Raw genomic sequence first — 17462 nt, forward strand, 5'->3', positions numbered from 1 at the left:
TTCACTCCACACCAGAGGGCTGAGAGTTTAACAAAAATACCACTGCGGATTTGCAGCTAGCTGAAATTTCAACATAACCCCCATGACATTTGAAAACAAGAGCTGTTTCCTTGCTAAATTGTTTTTTAAAAAAATGCTGTAAAAATGACAACAAATTGAATTAAGGCAAACCACAGCTTTCAGTTTCAGATTTTAGGAAGTTTAAACTAATTTATCCCTGATTTGCAAGAGAAATGTGGTTTGGAGCTTTGGGATCTGTATAAATTTTTGTTCACAGTAATGTCCAGTAATATGAGCAGTTTCAGGATTAAACATTTGATTCCTGAACTTCTGGTTGACATCCTGATCATTTACGAACAACACTCGGTCAGGACCTATGGTCAAAATCCTGATTTTATAACCACAACGTGGTCTGACAAAATCACATAAACATAAATTCAAGACAAAGGCTGTGCTGTGCTTTCGGCTATATTTACTTATAAAATGATCACTCAGAGAGAAAGAAGTCTCCGTCTGGGATCAACAACAGTTTAGTCTTTATTCAGAATGTAACAGACTTTTATTAGAGGCAGGTCTTTATTTCTAACAGCTGCTGCAGGATTGGTCCTCACTTTCAGTTGCTCCCATTTTCACTATCAAAGTTACTGCATTACGTGTTAATACAAACTTAACACTTCCTGTAACCATTTCAAATTAAAAGCCAGCCAGCTCTTCACAGGGCTTTAATTGCTGTGCTAAGGTAACCGTACTGTCTCATTTCCGGTTGCTGGTGTTTCTGTTGTTTATCAGCTCTGCTGATTCTTTAGCAGTTACTGGTGACTTCACGCTCTCTCCCTCTCTCCTGCTGTCTCTTGTTTGTTGTGTGTTAAGTTTAGTTTATGGAGTTATGGAGGTGAGGCTTGGTGTACTGGAAGTCCTCCTTCGCTTCACAGCTTGGTAGATTGCCCTTAACAAGAGGTGTGGCCCTAAGCTCCTGGTTGGCATCCATACATGGTCCAGTCATGAACCAGGTTTATACCCAGTCTGTTTGAAAAAAAGTCTCTAAATGTAGCAATAATGTCACTGCAGACTGTAAACATTCCCCTAACAGAACCTGTTTGTGCCATAAACTCAGTCATGTGGAGTTTGGCTGATCAACGGTGAAAATCTGCTGCTCATCACTGCTAACAGCCAATCACAGCCAAGCAAAAGAGATAGATTCTAAGGTAGAGAAACTGAAGGATTCGTGGTTTCTTTTGACAGATGAGTTGAGGGAAAGTCTAGCACGAGGTCACCATGCATGAGGCCAGACTTGCTCTTCCAAAACACAAATATATTCCCTGTGTTTTATTGTTGGATTTGTGATCACAGGAGTCGCACAAACAGACAGTTCATCAGGAAGAAAGCAGGCAAGGACAGAAAGCTTAAAAGGAGAGAAGAGGGAGCACTAAAGGAGTCAGAAATAGGGTGTAACACGACTGAACACTAGCAGTTCAATCCAATTTTGCCAGAGAAAGAACTCTATTTAGGCAGAATTTGTGTACCGCATGCTGGTAAATAACCCTATTTCTGCCCCCCTCCTTTTCTACTTTCATAGACGAGGGAGGGAACGAGGAAGGGACTCACCGGCCACAGAGTTAGGACGGGGCATGAGGTACAGAGGGATGGAGTGGGCAGAGTGGGAGGACATGCTCTCCAGGTTGCGCTCAGGGATTTTGTTGAGGCTGTAGGTGGAGGCTGTCATGTTTTCATCCACCCTGTACAGGAACGAGTCCATGCCTGATTTCTGGGACTGCCACAGTTTGAGGTTTGCCCGGGAGCCTTCGCCGTATTTGCTGCCTCGCTCCATGTTCTCGGAGTAGCTGGTCAGAGTGGCTGCAACGAGAAAAGCAGGACACCGTCATCAGTGCTGTCACTTTGTATCTACAACTACACTGTTCAACTCGCTGCTGTCACATTTCTCACACTCTGTTTAAATGTAACTCTGCTCTCTTCACCTTACCCAACCCGTCTGCTGTTCCACTTATTTACTGTTGCCCTGAATCAATCTGGGGCTTGTTGATGTAACGCTTTCCTCATCAAACTGCAGGCGTTCGCCGCTGTTGCCGGGAAACAATGAACGCGCCTGTCTTGACATACGCAAAGTGCTCCATTTCAACGAGCATTTTATCTCTCCAGTTTTCTTGCTAACAACCCGAGAGTGCCACAGTTGATGCCAGCATGACGTGCACTCTTGAATTGTCTGCCACCGGGAGTACACACTGCTTCTGTCTGTGACTGACAGGTAGTACAGTTTGAACTGAAACTGATGACACACCGAGTGGAGTGGAGTCAGGTAAGGTCTTTGCTCCCCACCCCAGTTTGGAGATGAAAACATTCAGATTTTGAGGTGAACCACGCCCAGATTTCACCTGGACGACCACTGGAGACCGAGCTACAAACTCAGGCATGTTTTTTTTAAATGACCTGTTTTATAGGCATATTTAGTGCCTAACTTTTAAAATATTTACATTTAAAATAAGAGAAAATTGACTTTCATTTGAATAATCCAATATTGATTCATAAAATCCCATAATCAATCTTTTAATATATGCATTTACAGTCTCCTGTGGATGTGTGAGTGGATGTGTGACGCTGTAGCCCCACGAAGGTGGTCCCGTGAGAGACATAAACACGGTGGTTGCATTTAGTATTTCAAAACTATGAAGACAGCAAATCCATATGCAAAATGTGCAAGAAGCCAATAGAAGAAGCCGAGGCCTGTCAGCAATGCAAATTGCTTACCCACCTATTATTTCTTCAGATGTGTGTCTAAACTGTTGGTGCATTACTGTAACTGCTTTGGTCTCATTCATATTTTAATAATGGACCAGATTACAGGTAAAATTTACAGAATTACTTTACTCTGAGAATCTCATTCATAACAAAGCAAAACTGGTATTGTAACAAAATATTGAGCTGTTTAAAGAAATTACTGAGCCTTTTTTCATCAGGAATGTTTTTTTTATATATCTACTGTGTCCTCTACAGTCGGTGCCACAGACAGAGTGTTGAGAAAGTGTTGAGAAATAGACTCAGGCACTGAAGGTCTTGGTCTTTTTCAGGATATTTGTTGACAGAAAATGCACAAGTGCCATGTATTTTACATGCAGGCGTGTTTGTCAGGTCTGTAAACCTTTGAGCAGATCTCACCGATAATCCCGCTGTCCCTGCTCTCCAGTGTTGAGGTGGGACTGGTGACAGAACCGTAGGCACAGTCCTTGTTGCCGGCTTGGCCAGGCATGGCAGGGGGGAGGGTGGAGCAGGGGCTGCCTGCAGGGGGGGAGGCAGTGCTGCTGGTCAAGGTGGAGCACGGGCTGATCCTCTGGTTCTGGCCCTGGGACAGACATGAGTACACGCATCTTTAAAAGCTTTGTTTGGTTCCAACAGTTCAATCGCTACACAAGGGTATAAATGGCAAAGTACAATGTTTGAACTTTTAATGTCTGAGTCATATACAAAGGAAAATGTCACTTCAATATTGCAGATTTCAAGAGCTCAGCCCCCCTGCTGCCTTCACCACATGCAGTCAGTCCTTCTTAGGATTGTCTCTCCCCCACACAAACAAAAACATCATAATCATCATAATATCTAATAATTTGTGGTATTTTTCTGAAATATAGGTTTGATAGAGCTTCACAAATGAGACAACACTGCACAGCTGAAGAAAAACACAAACACACTGACGCATACAAACACTCCACAACTACTAAAACCACCTTTAATACCCTTACAAATGTACCTTACAGCTCAGTATTTCCTTTTTTGTGTGATTCTGATTAATATCAGCAGAACAAACCAAATGTTGGAGAGGTAGTATACACATGAGGGATGTGACGCAGAGCATTTAAATGCAGGAAAATAGTCATTTCCCTTTTTCGGAAACAAACGGGAGTGGCATCTCCAAAATCAGATTCTGTACAGTCCCGTGGCACATGAGTGATTTTAGAAATCTTCCTGCATATGTGGGGGGTTTGTAGGAGTTATGTGACAATTTCTTCACTATATTCTAACACTAGTAAAACCTTAAAGGTCCCATATTGTAGAAAGTGAGATGTCCATGTCTTTTTTGATTATAAAGCAGGTCTAGGTGATACATAAATACTGTGAAAGTATCAAAGAGTGTAGTCAATTTACAGAATGCACACAGCCTGTATTCAGAAACTGAGCCTTTAAACCAACCGTCAGGACTTCTGTAACTTTATGATGTCACAACAAAGTAGTCACTCTCAGCTATGCCTCAAACCCTGTTCACCTCGACCGACCAACCATCCAACCTTGCAGGATCATATATATTATTTTTATGGATATGAAAGCTTGAAATAAAACACCATTAAAGTATAAAATATGGGACTGGATTTTATAATTTTAGTATCCTCACTGACAGACCTATTTTTATGCATATTTTTCAGTTGATTGCCATGACTACAATTAAGTTTAAAATAAAAAAAGGTAAAGTTGAACTCTTATACAAGCGCTGACTACATGTTCTTTCCCGTCGCAGCATTGTTTTGGCACCCTGCAGTGACCCTCTTCTGCATCAGCTCAGGTTAGAAGACAAGAGACCACAGGGGACAAAATAAAAACACGGCTGCGTCTAATCTGCTGCTGCGAACACCCACAGATGCACTCAGGCACACATACTAAAAAGATCCATGCATACAGCATCCACAGATATATATTCAACGGCACAAGAAAAACGAGGATGCCGAGTGATTAAGTATGTGTGTCAGACACCGAAACACACAAACACACGGAGGTCTCTCTTTAACGGTGCTGTTGATGAGTTCGGGTCGACACTGGGGTGAGCACAGAGCGAACAGGAGGGGTGAAGTCGTGCTCAGGGAAAAATCGAGTGTGGTTTAATCTGCAGGAGGAAGACTGAAGGGACACACTGAGCTAATACACAAACCCATACATCTTTACAGTTGGGGGGGGGGGGGCGGCGCTGCAACTAATGATTATTTTCATCATCGATTGATCTGTCAGTTATCTGTTGTGGTGGCTGTGGCTCAGGAGATTGAACAGGTCATCAATTAATCACAGGTTGGAATCCCAGCTCCTCTCACGCTCACGTCAAAGTGTCCTTGAGCGAGACACCAATCCCCAATTGATCCAGACTGGCCAAGCCAGCATGGCTCCCCTGTCATTTATGTAGAGAGGGGTCTGAGACCATTGGACCACTTCCCCATTAGAAAGCTGTATGTGTGTGTGTGCGTGGGTGGGTGCATTGGTGAGGAACACTGAGATTTTTTTTTTTTTTTAACTATAAAAAGCACTACATTGATGTAGATTGTTAACTTTTTATTTTTGTAAATAATTCGGATTAATCGTTTAATAGTTTCATCGATAAAATGCATGATGAACAAGGGAGGAAATTGACAAGTGAGAACCAGTGAACATGGAGGCGTCCCAATGGCCAAGTAGTAAGGGCGAATACCATATGGGCATACTGAGCCCTGAGCAGCAGGTCCCAGGTTCGGCTCCCGGCTGGTCGGACCCTTTATTGCATGTCTCTCCCCCACTCTCTCTCTCTCTCTCTCTCTCATATTTCCTGTCTCTCTCCACTTTTCCTGATCAAATAAAAGCATAAAAACCATGCAAAAAAAAAGAAGCAATGAACATTTGACATTTTTGCATCATAAATGATCAAGTGAGAAGAATAAAGCTAATCTAAAAGCTAATCTTCAACCTAACAGACTCTCAATGACAATGTTACCATTATAAACTGTGACATGTGGAAACCAGTCAACACACTGCCGTCCATTATGACACACGGCCTCCAGGCTCTACGACATGTGTGTACAACTGATCGAGTAAGAGACAGTTTGTCAGACCCTTTCAGTCACCGCTGCCCTCTGCCCTCTTCATGGATGGGACCGCTCAGGTGTCATGTTTACAGGAGCTTGACCCAGACACAAAACAAACACACACACGCCGATGCACAGATCAACCTCCGAACCTCGATGCGAACGCGGCGACGCCGTGGCTCTATCTTCCGCGCTAATGAACCTCGCCTTGTGCAGGCCTGACCTTAAACGCCGCACGAGAATTGGATTGAACTTGGAGCAGTGCGTCTATTCAGGGAGCGAGAGCACGAGAGTATGAAAGGCAATTAACTGCACTCTCTGCGACTTAAGGTCACCTTGTTCCATCAGCTGGAGAGGTCTTGCAACAAAGACATCAGCTATGGTAGAAACTGTAACCATCTCAAATAGGAGATGGGAGATAAATAGGAGTGGACCCTCTCTCTGCCTGTGGTCACTATTTCTCTTTTAAGTGGGCTGATATGCGCCTGGCTTCACTGTTGGTTGACTCCAGTATAAAGAAAGGTTAGTAACCTGGTTATGATGACAAACGTTAAGAGAGACTTAAGAGGTGAACTAGCAACATAAGGTGTGACTCTACTGTATTACTGTAATGCCTGCTGTCCATTCTAGTGAAGTCCAAGCAAATTAGCATAGAAGAGAGCTGGATTTTGTTGTAATTTTTCTAATAGATGGTGTCTCGAGGCAATCCTTGTCATTCTTGGTGGTTAATGAATCAAACAAAATTACAATCTGGAGAACAGTATTTGGGGCAGATATCCAGCATAATAAGTTTCTGCTGTGTGCACGATGCAACAGGGTGCTAGTATGAGTCACGTCTCTAAAAAAGAGCCGCTTGAATAAACCTCTCTCAATTTATACACCCCCACTGCTACAGCAGCGCTCACATCAAGCGCAGGCAGGCCATCAGTCTAATCGCTTATCCACACTGCTTTAGTGCAAACCCATACCTAGGCCTGCTCCAAATGCTTCAGCAACAGGTTCGCCCCCCTTTTCCCCTCCCCGTTTCTCCCTCTCGCTGTCTCTCTCTTTCTGTCTTCCCACCGCCTCAACTGTTTTTCTCCCCTGGCTTGGAAAATTCATACCCGTCAAATCAGGTTTAGGTAGAGAAACCAGGGCATCTGCTACAGAGCTTAGAGCAGGCTTGTTGTGCCAAGAGCTGTTTGTTGCACAACTGCCAAATTCACAAACAGAAAGGTTACGGTGCAGGAGAGAAACATTACGCCTGACCTGCTGCACGTCAACTCCACAAACTTGCGTTCAATAAGCACACTTTTAAAGTGCTCTGGGAAATAAATAATTAAGCGTATTTGTTACATAAAAATCTAATTAGACGGGCAGATATCTGATGTTTGATGGAGAGGCGCTGATAAATCCTGAAGCCAATGCACCGTGTTGTGTGAAGGCAATTTACAGAGAAGTCTTTTGATCTGACTATCCTGACTTTTAAACATCTGTCAAGACCGAGTGCAAACAAGGATATTATGGAGATAAATGTCAGAAGAGATCCAATCAGACGATTGGATGTTTGTTCAAGTTCCCAAGAACAATCTCAAAATAGAAATGTGCCAGAAACACATAAACTATAAGACAATTAGATTAGGATAAAGCATATCAATAGCATGAAGGGCGATAAAAAAAGTAAATAAAGCAAGTTTTTTAACACCAATTCTTACACAACCCAAGACAATGTTTTCCTTAAGTTGACTCAGACTGACTGTGTACATTTGGGAGCTGCAAACTTAGCACATTGTCAGCAAAAAAATGCAAGTCTGTTGGTTTTTTTTTTTTTTTTTTATCAACTGAAGTGGAGCTCCTGGAGAAAAGACTTTTTTAAGAAAGACTTAATTTTCACAGAAATCCAGACAAAAATTAGTCCGTCTGTCATGTCCTCAAAGCAGATTTGGTTATGAAGAAAAAAAGTCCAGTTCATTAGCGGAACCAATACCTGTCTCGCCTCGGGTTCCTCCATGCTGTACTGGGTGCCGGCTGGCCCCTCACTCACTTTGTCTCCCAGAAGGAAACCCAGGCGCGTCATCAATGTGTTGGCTGCCTCATCCACCGACGGAGGGGGGCCCAGCTCCTGGCTTGACTCCCCTGCAGAGGCAGAGACATGGAGGGAGGCGGAAGGAGGTGGGGGGAGAGAGAAGAAGAAGAAGAGAGAGAGGAAGGCACAGAGAGAGAGAGAGGAGAGAAATAGAGAATGTGTGTCAGTGGTGGGCAGAAACAGTACAGCGACTTATTTTTACCATGTTCACAAAAAAAAAAACACAACATCCAGCTTCATGTCCTGTGCACCTGGCAAATACTAAACACACAGCATATCTACTACACTTGTTTTGCATAAACCACAGCAGCGACAACAGACCCGCACACAGGACACAGAGCAGCTGCGCTCAGGACAACGAAATGAAACACCCTACCTGAGTTCTGCCGGAGCTCAGCGCTGTGCATTACACACACATTCCTCAACAACGGGACATTTTGGTTGAGGTGTCCTCTTACACAAACTCCAAAATCCCACCAGCCACAACAACGGGAATCCTTCCAAAGTGTTTACAAAAACCACCTCTCCACGCTGACGAACAAAAGCCTAACACACTGACGACAACTCCTTCCGCACCACACATCACCGCTGCAGCTTGTGTGACGTAATGAGATACGCCCTTCACCTGTGTGTGTGCGCGTGTGTGTGTGTGAAAGAGAGAGAGAGAGAGCGCAGTGGTGTGTGTGACTTTTCAAGACAAAGTGGGTGTGTATCCACCTCTCTCTCTATCCTGTTTACACAAGACTGCTAGTGCTGAAGAGAGAAAAGATAACACCAGGGTGAGCCTGCGTGATGATCAGATGATCAACAACCACACACACACACACACACACACACACACACACACACACACACACACAGTTTCAGTTGCTAACTTTGCACCAGAACAAAAACCAAAAACAAAAAATCCCTAAATGACCTCATCTTCTCACCCAGTTGCCTGGTTACTCTCTACCCATAACAAACCGTCATCGGCGGTGTCATGTTTTTCGACAACACCTGGCTATAACACCCTCGAGGTGCCTGCTATATCAATTTCAATTCAATTCCACTTTATACACTAGGGTGTCACTCTCTGGGCTGAAGCTTTTACTAATTACTCTCCCTGCTGGTTGTAAGAAGAGTAACTACTGGCTCAGTATAAACAGCTGTAATTGGATGTATAAACCTCTGAATTGGCCCAGACATTAAGGACACTGAAGCCAACAACGCCAGATTGCCGGTGTTTAAATAAGCGGCGGCGAGACGGAGATGGCTAGTGGCAGGGCTGGTTTTCTCTCTCCTCACCTCTCCTCACTTGTTTTCCTGCAGGGCAGGTTGGACCAGACCGGCAGGTAGCTGCACCAAGTCCTGACTGACGACCATTACACAGTCCCAGCTGCCACGCCACCTCTCTGAAGACAGCTCGTCTGAAGCCTGGGGCCTCTTGCTAGTCTAGTCAAAGACCCACACACAGGCAATCTAAAGCCTGTGGGTAGGCTCCCCTCTGCATCTGCTCATGGACGGAAAGGCAGGGCACGACTGTCAGGATCCTCATTAGATTTACTCCAAGTCTCTCTTAGGCAGTAAGGAAGATGGGCATCTTCTGAGGGGAGGGGGGAAAAAAGCTTTGAAGCAAATGGAGATGACATGTCGCTGTGACTCAATAAAAAAAAAACCACACAGAGCAGCAACCAATAATGAGGTAATCACAGCACATTAGGTCCAAAACAGCTAATTAGCTATAAGCCTTGATGAGATTGATATGGCTGCACAGTAATGCAGCTGGATACACTTTATATGGAGCGAAATACATTCCTGAGGGCCTCCAAGGTCACTGAATCCCAGAGCATCCCTTGACGAAGCGTGCAGCAATGGAGAAGATGTAGGTAGATGGAATTAGTCGTCCACCTCCGTGCAGCTAATATCACAGGGAGCAGCTGACATGCACACAGCCGTCAATGGGAGAAAACTGCAGGCGAACAAAAGCAAAAAAAAAAAAAACATCTGTCCACTGATCCCTGTGTTCTGTGTGTGTTCACTGCAGCATGCGTACGCCTGTGTGTCTGGACATGGAGGCAGCAAAGGCTTCCCAGTTGACAGACTGGTAGTAGTAAGCGGTGAATACATTAGCAGTGATTAGTCAACTGCTCCTGGGGGTTTTTGCGGCCGTGACCGTGATCAAACAGAGGCTCTGTCTGTCTCTCTGCTGCCTCTGTGTAACTGTGTGTAAGGGTTTGTCTGTGTCCCTTCCACTCATCTCTTTGTCTCTGCTTGTGCTGTATCTGTTTTAGTTCCTGTCTCTCTCTCTCTTCCCTTTTTTTTAAAATGTTTTTTTTTTTTTTACCTCTTACTACCGCTTCTCTGTCGCAGCCAGCTGTTGGACGACCCTGCGCAGCGGCGAACAGTTTGTCTGCCTTTCTTTTGATGTGGGGGCAAAATCTCTAATCTGGATGCTGGAGCCCACAGTCACTCCCATGAGCTAAGCATAGGCTATCCCTTTGTACAACCTCAAACCTCAACTCCAAAAAAAATAAATAAATAAAAAAAAAGGTTATGACACAGTTAAACTCATGGCTTAGATGTAGAAGTTTGGGTGACTACACAGTAATCATGGGGCTGTCAAATACAATCAAAACCTAAATGTTTGATAGGATGATATCGCAGCTTTTCTATTCATCAACATAATCTACACCTGTTTTTAAAGGTCCAATATTTTACACTTTTCTGGTGTTAATTATTTCAAGTGTTCCTATCCATAAGAAGATATATTTGTGGTTTTAAGAACCAAAAACCATCTCATTGTAGTTTTACATCTCCTCTCTCAGGCTTTTCTCTGGAACAAGTCAGTGAGAGAGGCTCAGAGCCAATCACTCAATCACTCTCTTTTCTGAGTGATTGAATGTAAATATAGCAGATTAAAGGAAAACACTCAGAGAAACTAAATCCTGTAAGTTCTGGACGGTGGGTCTTGGTGGGCGGGGCTTGGGCCATAGCTGAGGGCGGTGACTGCTTTGTTGTCACATCACAAATTTACAGAAGTCCTGACGGCACGTTTTAGTTTCTGAGTACAGGCTGTGCGCATTTCTCCACTGACTGAACGCTTTGATGCTTTCACAGTATTAATATAGAACCCAGACCTGCTGTATAATCAAAATGGAAGTCTCACTTTCTACAATATGGGACCTTTAAACCTTCCTCTGAATGGTACCAATACTAATGAGTTACTTTCAAAGGGGACACATACATTATCATAATATGTTTGTATTGATTTCTTTGTTTGCAGCTCTACTTTTTGTTCTTTAAATACAGATTATGTCAATCACCTCTTACTAAAGTCACTACATCTAAATGACTTCAGAGTCTCATGTCAGCACTGAGAACACAACAGACAGGAACTCCAGGCGTCTCTCATCACGGTGACACTATGAGATCCTTAATGATCAAATTTGAATATGACAAAAAAAAAAAATCATCAGGCTTAAAACACATCTCTTATTTTTCTGAACAGCCCCCCTCCTAACTCTCTCTCACACACACACACACACACACTAACATACACATTAACACACACTCCTCTCCATTGGATTCATGAACTGCGAAGGAGACAGATGGTTGCCATAGCAACTATCTTTGCGCGCAGCTAGGAATGTGTTTCTGTGCAAGCGCATCTGTTTCTCCCCGGCCATCCACAGATCTGCCCTCACGCATCGAGAGAAGGGAGAGGGAAGCATGTGTGCTGCAGGCAGGGGACTGGACAGGACTGGAGATGGTATTAATAGACCTGGGCTGCAGGTAAGATAACACACAGCTTGTGGCGGCTTCCTGTTTCACCTATACCTGACAATTTTAACTCAGTCCACAGAGAGAAAATACTAATTCACAAACGATGACAGGATCCCAAAGGCAACACAACCTCATTTTTAAAACAGATAAAGATGCAAAGTGATGAACACTTCAAGAGGAGGTGACACGCAGACTGATCAAAAGGTGAAAATTAATTTGAAGAATGGCTGTTGACAACTAAAGGAAGTGAAAACAAGGTAGATTCACACTTATTTTTCAGTTTCAGGTCAAAGGAAAATGTGAATAACAATGAACGTACAAGCACAGGTATTGTCTGTGGGCACAGGCAATGACATCATCAAGAAACCAGGGAGTGGAGGGCTGATCAAGAGATCAGAGGAGTGAATTTCACATTCCTCATGTGCACAGTATTGATCTTATCTGCGCAACAACACGTAGACGTTTCAAATATAAAGGCATGCTAAGACTCAGGTCACCAGGTTTGGGTTAGGAGTGGGTGATGTGCTGGTGTGTAGTACAGACAGAGACTTTACCATAGAAACTTTCCGGCCATTGTGAGCAATGTTGCAAGTCAATGAGCAGTACTGCATCATGGTCGTAGCGGTTATTTGATACGTCAGGTATTTCATTAACTAGAACAATCAAAAACACACATTATCTTGTTATTTCATCCACAAAGAGAGTCGTAATTGATTTTTCAGAAACTCGACTGTATCATGACTCTTGTATATTAATCCTGAGGCTCTTTAAGGTCTTATTGTTGTCTTCTTAATTGTTTCTGTTATCTGGCATACTTTCATCGTCAGGTTATCTGATTATTGAATTGTTAACATTTGTCACTTTAAGATAGATATATTGTGATTATCTTATCTTTTATATTTACAGTAACTTGTTTGTTTTAATGCTTTATTTATGTGATGGTTTTGATGAGCTCTGTGACTCCAGACTGCATGTTTTTTTTCTTTCTACAGTATAGTCATCTGCTCTATGTCAAAAGCAAAGGGGGGAATTTCATATTTGATATTTTTTGTTTTCATGATGGCATACCTAGTCTACCCATTTATTTGTCAATTCCATACAGCCAATCAAATAGCACTTTTTTTTCTTTCTGTTAATAATATAAAAAAAACTAAGGACAAGAAATTTTAAATACTCATTATTAATGATAATAATGAATAATAATAAACAATAAGAAAAAACAGAGGGAAAAAATCTATAATAATAATGATAATAATAATAATAATAATAATAATGTGATTTCATTTGGACTTAACTCAAAGGTAACTCTACTATATATGTTTATTGTAATATAAAATTTCATATACCATGATAGAGGATTATAACTGTAGTATCCACACCTAGTCTGGGTATGTACTGTAAGAAGGTTGAGCTCCAACATCATTAGAAAAGCTTTCACTTATAATATATGGAGGCAGCCGTCCTCCATATATTATAAGTGAAAGCTGTGAATTTTATGAGCTATCTCACAAAATATTCACAAACCATATTTATGACCCCACAAATTTCTTTTGTAGGCCATAAAAAGCAGCTGATACCTGACTTCCTTCCAGGCAAACAGACAGTGTCAGCAGCAGAGCGTGGACTGGCATGCGATCAGATGTTTAAGTCACTGCCCTGCTGCTACTCATGCCAGGGAGCTCTTGTTAAGAGCTAAGATGTCCATCTGTCCACCTGGGGAGGTGTGAGTCCTCACCCATGAAAACTCATCCCAGCCATCCTGGTTCCTCTCCAGCTCCAAGTTGTTATTGCACACACAGGCGGAGAATTCCTGTTTGCAATCAACTGTTTTTCCTGCCTCAATGGCAGCAGAGATAACAATTTCAACCCTGATATGTCACATCTGCAGGAGCTCATCACAACTGATTAAGGGTATTCCACAGTCTGTTTCACAGGGTTGATGCAAAAATAAAGCCAGGGTCAACGGTCTTTCCATCCATGAGATTCAACAGAAATCCAGGTGCTAGAGCTACAGGGTTTATCCTAAGGTACTGCACAGCATCTAGACTGATACAGACATAAGAATTACTATGAAAATACATATTCTAGTATGTCACTATAGACAGATCACCTACTTAGAGCTCCCATTGAGCAGAGACTCAGCAGTAGAGGCTGGCAGATGGAGAGGGCTGGCAGCACCCTGTCCACCATTTTCCTTCCTAAGTTACAACAGTCAAGCCCTGAGACCCCCCGTCACTATTTCCCTCATGTCTTCATCCAACGCTGGGGTGTTGCAGCATTGTCCTGCTCAAGTCCACACAAGCCAACGAGACACGTCAGGAAGCTTACACTGCCTTTCTCAGTGGCAACAGGAAGAGGAGAGGCAAGATGAGAAAGCAGATATACTGGAACCGAATCTCAGCAGAGCACTATCCCCGAGTGACCCGCTTTGCTGTCCTCCCTGTGCGAGGAGGGGAGGGACAAAGGCTGGGGAGAGAGAGAGAGAGAGAGAGAGGGGCTTTGACAGGGATAGACAGAGGAGGGTAGAGGGAAATCTGGACTGTCTGCAGGATTATGGAGCAAGCAGAAAACAGCGGCGGCACCTAAACAAGCTCTGCGTCCGAGAGGCTGAGCAGAGTGAGAAAGCAGCGAGGGAGGATTAGAGAGGCAGAGAAGGAGGAGGCGATGAGGATGGACACTGTGGGCACCAGCAAAGCAACTCATTAATGACCTTAGCAATGTCTTCGTCTTTACAGCAGCCGGCACAATAACTGGGGAAAAAAAAGGACACATTTTCCCCATTGCTCTCTGTCTCTCTCTGCCGCATTCACAGACAGGAACCGACATGCAAAGAAAAAAAAAAAAAAGTAACACAACGAAATGAGGGATGAGCTGGCCAAAAACTTACCAGGGCAGTATGTGTCCAGGTCTGGATTCTTGGCAGTGGTGGAGGTGTGTGTAGGGGAGCCAAGCTCTGATTGTGGAATGCGAGGGCTCTCCACAAACTTTGCTTTCCGCAGAGGGGCTGGGAGCAGAAAGCATACACACATATAGAGAAGGAGACAACATGCACACACACAGAAACACACGTACACGCACACACACACACACACACACACACACACACACAGATCAGGGAGATGGAAGAAGACGAGAAAGAGAGGAGTGACAGGGACAGGACAGAGAGGGAGGAAGACAGAGAGCTTACTTGAAGCAGCACACTGATAAAATGAACACATCCTGAAGGCTCTCTGAGGCAGCTTTGTATTTGCTTTGGGTCAAATAAAGCTAAAGCATGAGTACACAAGCAGCATGAGCAATCAGGTGCTGGGCAAGGGCAAACCAACACACCAGCAGAACCTCAGCACGCCACTGAAGTGTGACAACATCACCATATTCCCTCTGCATTTGACTCACAACACTCCCAGAGCAGCAAACAAGATGCACCTTTGGACTGAAAATATGGAGTGTAAGCTCGTTCTGTCTGTTTGTCCAGTGTCACAATCACATAATCACACCAAGGATGCAAATGAGATCCATTTTGGGCACATCCTCGCGCCTGAGTCAAGCACAACGTCTGAGACATGAAATGAGTCCATTCGACAAGAAGTTCAGACAGAGAGAGAGAGTGTTGAAAGCTGGGGGTGGTGGCTGTGACACGATCTTTTCCTGGGTTCCTGGACATGGCACAGGGATTCAAAGTACCAGCTTTAACAGACATCCATTCACAAAGCAGAGGAGTCTTTATACCGACGTTGTTCAGCCAAACTAAACGCTACCATCCATTCAGTCTAATTCCTTGGTTAGAAGAACAACTTTGCAAAGATGTGCAGATTGTGTTTGAGTCATAACGCCACCATAAAGCTTCCTACACCAGACAGCTATCTGGGTAATACAGCAGAGAAAATGGAGCAAAATAAAACTCAAGGAGTGACCACCTCAGCAGGAACCACTGCATATTTCTGAGAATCTTTTTTTGTCTTTTAACTCTAAATAAAACACTTACTCTCACTTACTCACTTACTCACTTACTCTCTGTATATAACTCCATCACATCACAGTAAGTGATGTGATGGAGTTATACACAGGCCCACTGTGCAAAGAAATTCTGCTAATATTAACTAAACCATGTGCAAGGCTCATTGGTTTAATCTAATCTTTTTTTTTGTACTTGTGGGGCTTTGGGATGGACAGACTAAGCATAATTTGTTCTTCATTGACTTATCTGGTTAAATAAGGGTTTAAAATAGATTATGTACTGGATGCTGCAACTGTTAACCAGTCTTATTACGGGTGAGTGGACATGTCCAAAGCTTTCCGGTGCAGCAACACTGTGCTGAAGCAGAGCGCAGTGAGCAGGACGTCACGAACAGCAGCTGAAACATATGTTCAAACAACAATGAACAGGCTCTTTACTACTTTTGTTTAAGGCTCGTGTTACAGTTAATGTATGTGTGTGTGTGTGTGTGTGTGTAAAATGGGTGGAGAGCAGTTATCCTTCTGTCTATATGCTGGATGTCTTAGAGAGAAACAGGATACATCAGACCATACTGCAGAGACACAGACTTTTGGTCAATGAAAATATAGAGTGCAATGGGATGTTTACATGGGCTTTTTGATTACTGCAGAAAATAAACTGTGTGACTTGTAGGTTGATTTAGCTCTTATGTCTTCTACAGAAGCCTTTCCTCTCACAAGCTTTGTAATAGTTTGCAAAAGCGCAAGTATAAACACACCGAGGCTCTTAAGGTGGACTGTTGAGTATGTTCGGTGTTCCTGTTTAACGTCCCTGACAACCTCTGTAGTCTCATTTAGCCACTTGTTAGCAACCGGCCTTTTTTAGGAGATGTAAAAATTTTATGTTGCAGAATAAAACTTGAAAATGTCTTGAGCTTGTGTTAACCACAGACCTTATTTCAGCCATGTAATCAAAAACTCATTCAAACAACACAAAGACTTCAGGATGAGGGAACCAGAAGTGCTAAAATGCTAAATAATTTCCAGGTTTGTGGACTCATTCCTGCGGCACTGCACAATCCTCTACACCTGCTATTTCAAGTACAGATATATACAAAAAAAACCCCAAAACAATTCAATCTCCACCCTTCCAAATCTGCATTAAGACAGATACCATCACTGTCCAAAGCCCACTGTCTTCAAAATGACAATTCTGCTGCAATGATTTTTTCCCCTTATGGTGTTCAGTGTGTTTTAAAGGGCTAGGCATGCTAACATGTTAACAGTGGCAACGCTAACATGTTGATGTTAAGAAGGTGTAATGTTTACCATCTGTGCGATTTTACTTTAGCATGTTAGCATAGGGTGTTAGCCTTCTTAGTTTTTGGTATTTGGTCATAAAACAAAGAGGATGACCAAAATTTTGACCTGATGATGGAGCTCACCGAGGTCAGAGGATCACTAAATATTTCTAAAAGCTCTTCCTGTTGGGAGCCAGAATGGCTGCACTAAATTACATGGTAAAACATCCAGTAGTTACTGAGGCTTTTCAGTCAGGACTAAAGTAGTGAACCAACTGACCATGTGACAGTGCCATCCAAGATCACCAGACAACAGACAGAGATGATACACCGACAAACAATGTTATACAAGTGCCAGAGAGATGTAACAGTTGTAATGTTCAATAAAGCTTCTGTTTTGCAATTCTAAGATTTCCTTGCAAAAAAGGTCTGCTTCTTGATCCAGATCTACACCAAAAACAAACAACGTCTTCCTTGTCCCACGGTCTAACTTTCCACCAAAAATCACTCAAATCTGTTGTCGAGATTTGAGAAACTCTGCTCGCTCACAAGCTCGCAGTCAAACAA

At 43.2% G+C, this 17462-nt stretch overlaps 1 protein-coding gene across 8 annotated transcripts in view; it reads right to left on the bottom strand.

The window, feature by feature from the left end:
• Positions 1-17462, bottom strand: part of tanc2b (tetratricopeptide repeat, ankyrin repeat and coiled-coil containing 2b) — a 141995-nt gene that overhangs the window by 37298 nt on the left and 87235 nt on the right. For 4 of the 8 annotated variants that reach the window (XM_071463497.1, XM_071463498.1, XM_071463500.1 and 1 more), the window contains 4 exons: positions 14546-14662; positions 7795-7943; positions 3172-3355; positions 1606-1854 (listed from right to left, as the gene is read on the bottom strand). In XM_071463497.1, the coding sequence (XP_071319598.1) occupies positions 1606-1854; positions 3172-3355; positions 7795-7943; positions 14546-14662 (699 nt within the window). Of the gene's footprint in view, positions 1-1605; positions 1855-3171; positions 3356-7794; positions 7944-8269; positions 8594-14545; positions 14663-17462 lie in introns of those variants that run through there. The other 4 variants (XM_071463504.1, XM_071463506.1, XM_071463499.1 and 1 more) reach the window with 2 other exon arrangements.

The sequence above is a fragment of the Trachinotus anak genome, unplaced genomic scaffold, assembly GCF_046630095.1.
Source record: "Trachinotus anak isolate AG129_WGS33_773 ecotype Australia unplaced genomic scaffold, CSIRO_AGI_Tana_v1 ptg000025l, whole genome shotgun sequence".
In the NCBI taxonomy this organism is placed as follows: Eukaryota; Metazoa; Chordata; class Actinopteri; order Carangiformes; family Carangidae; genus Trachinotus; species Trachinotus anak.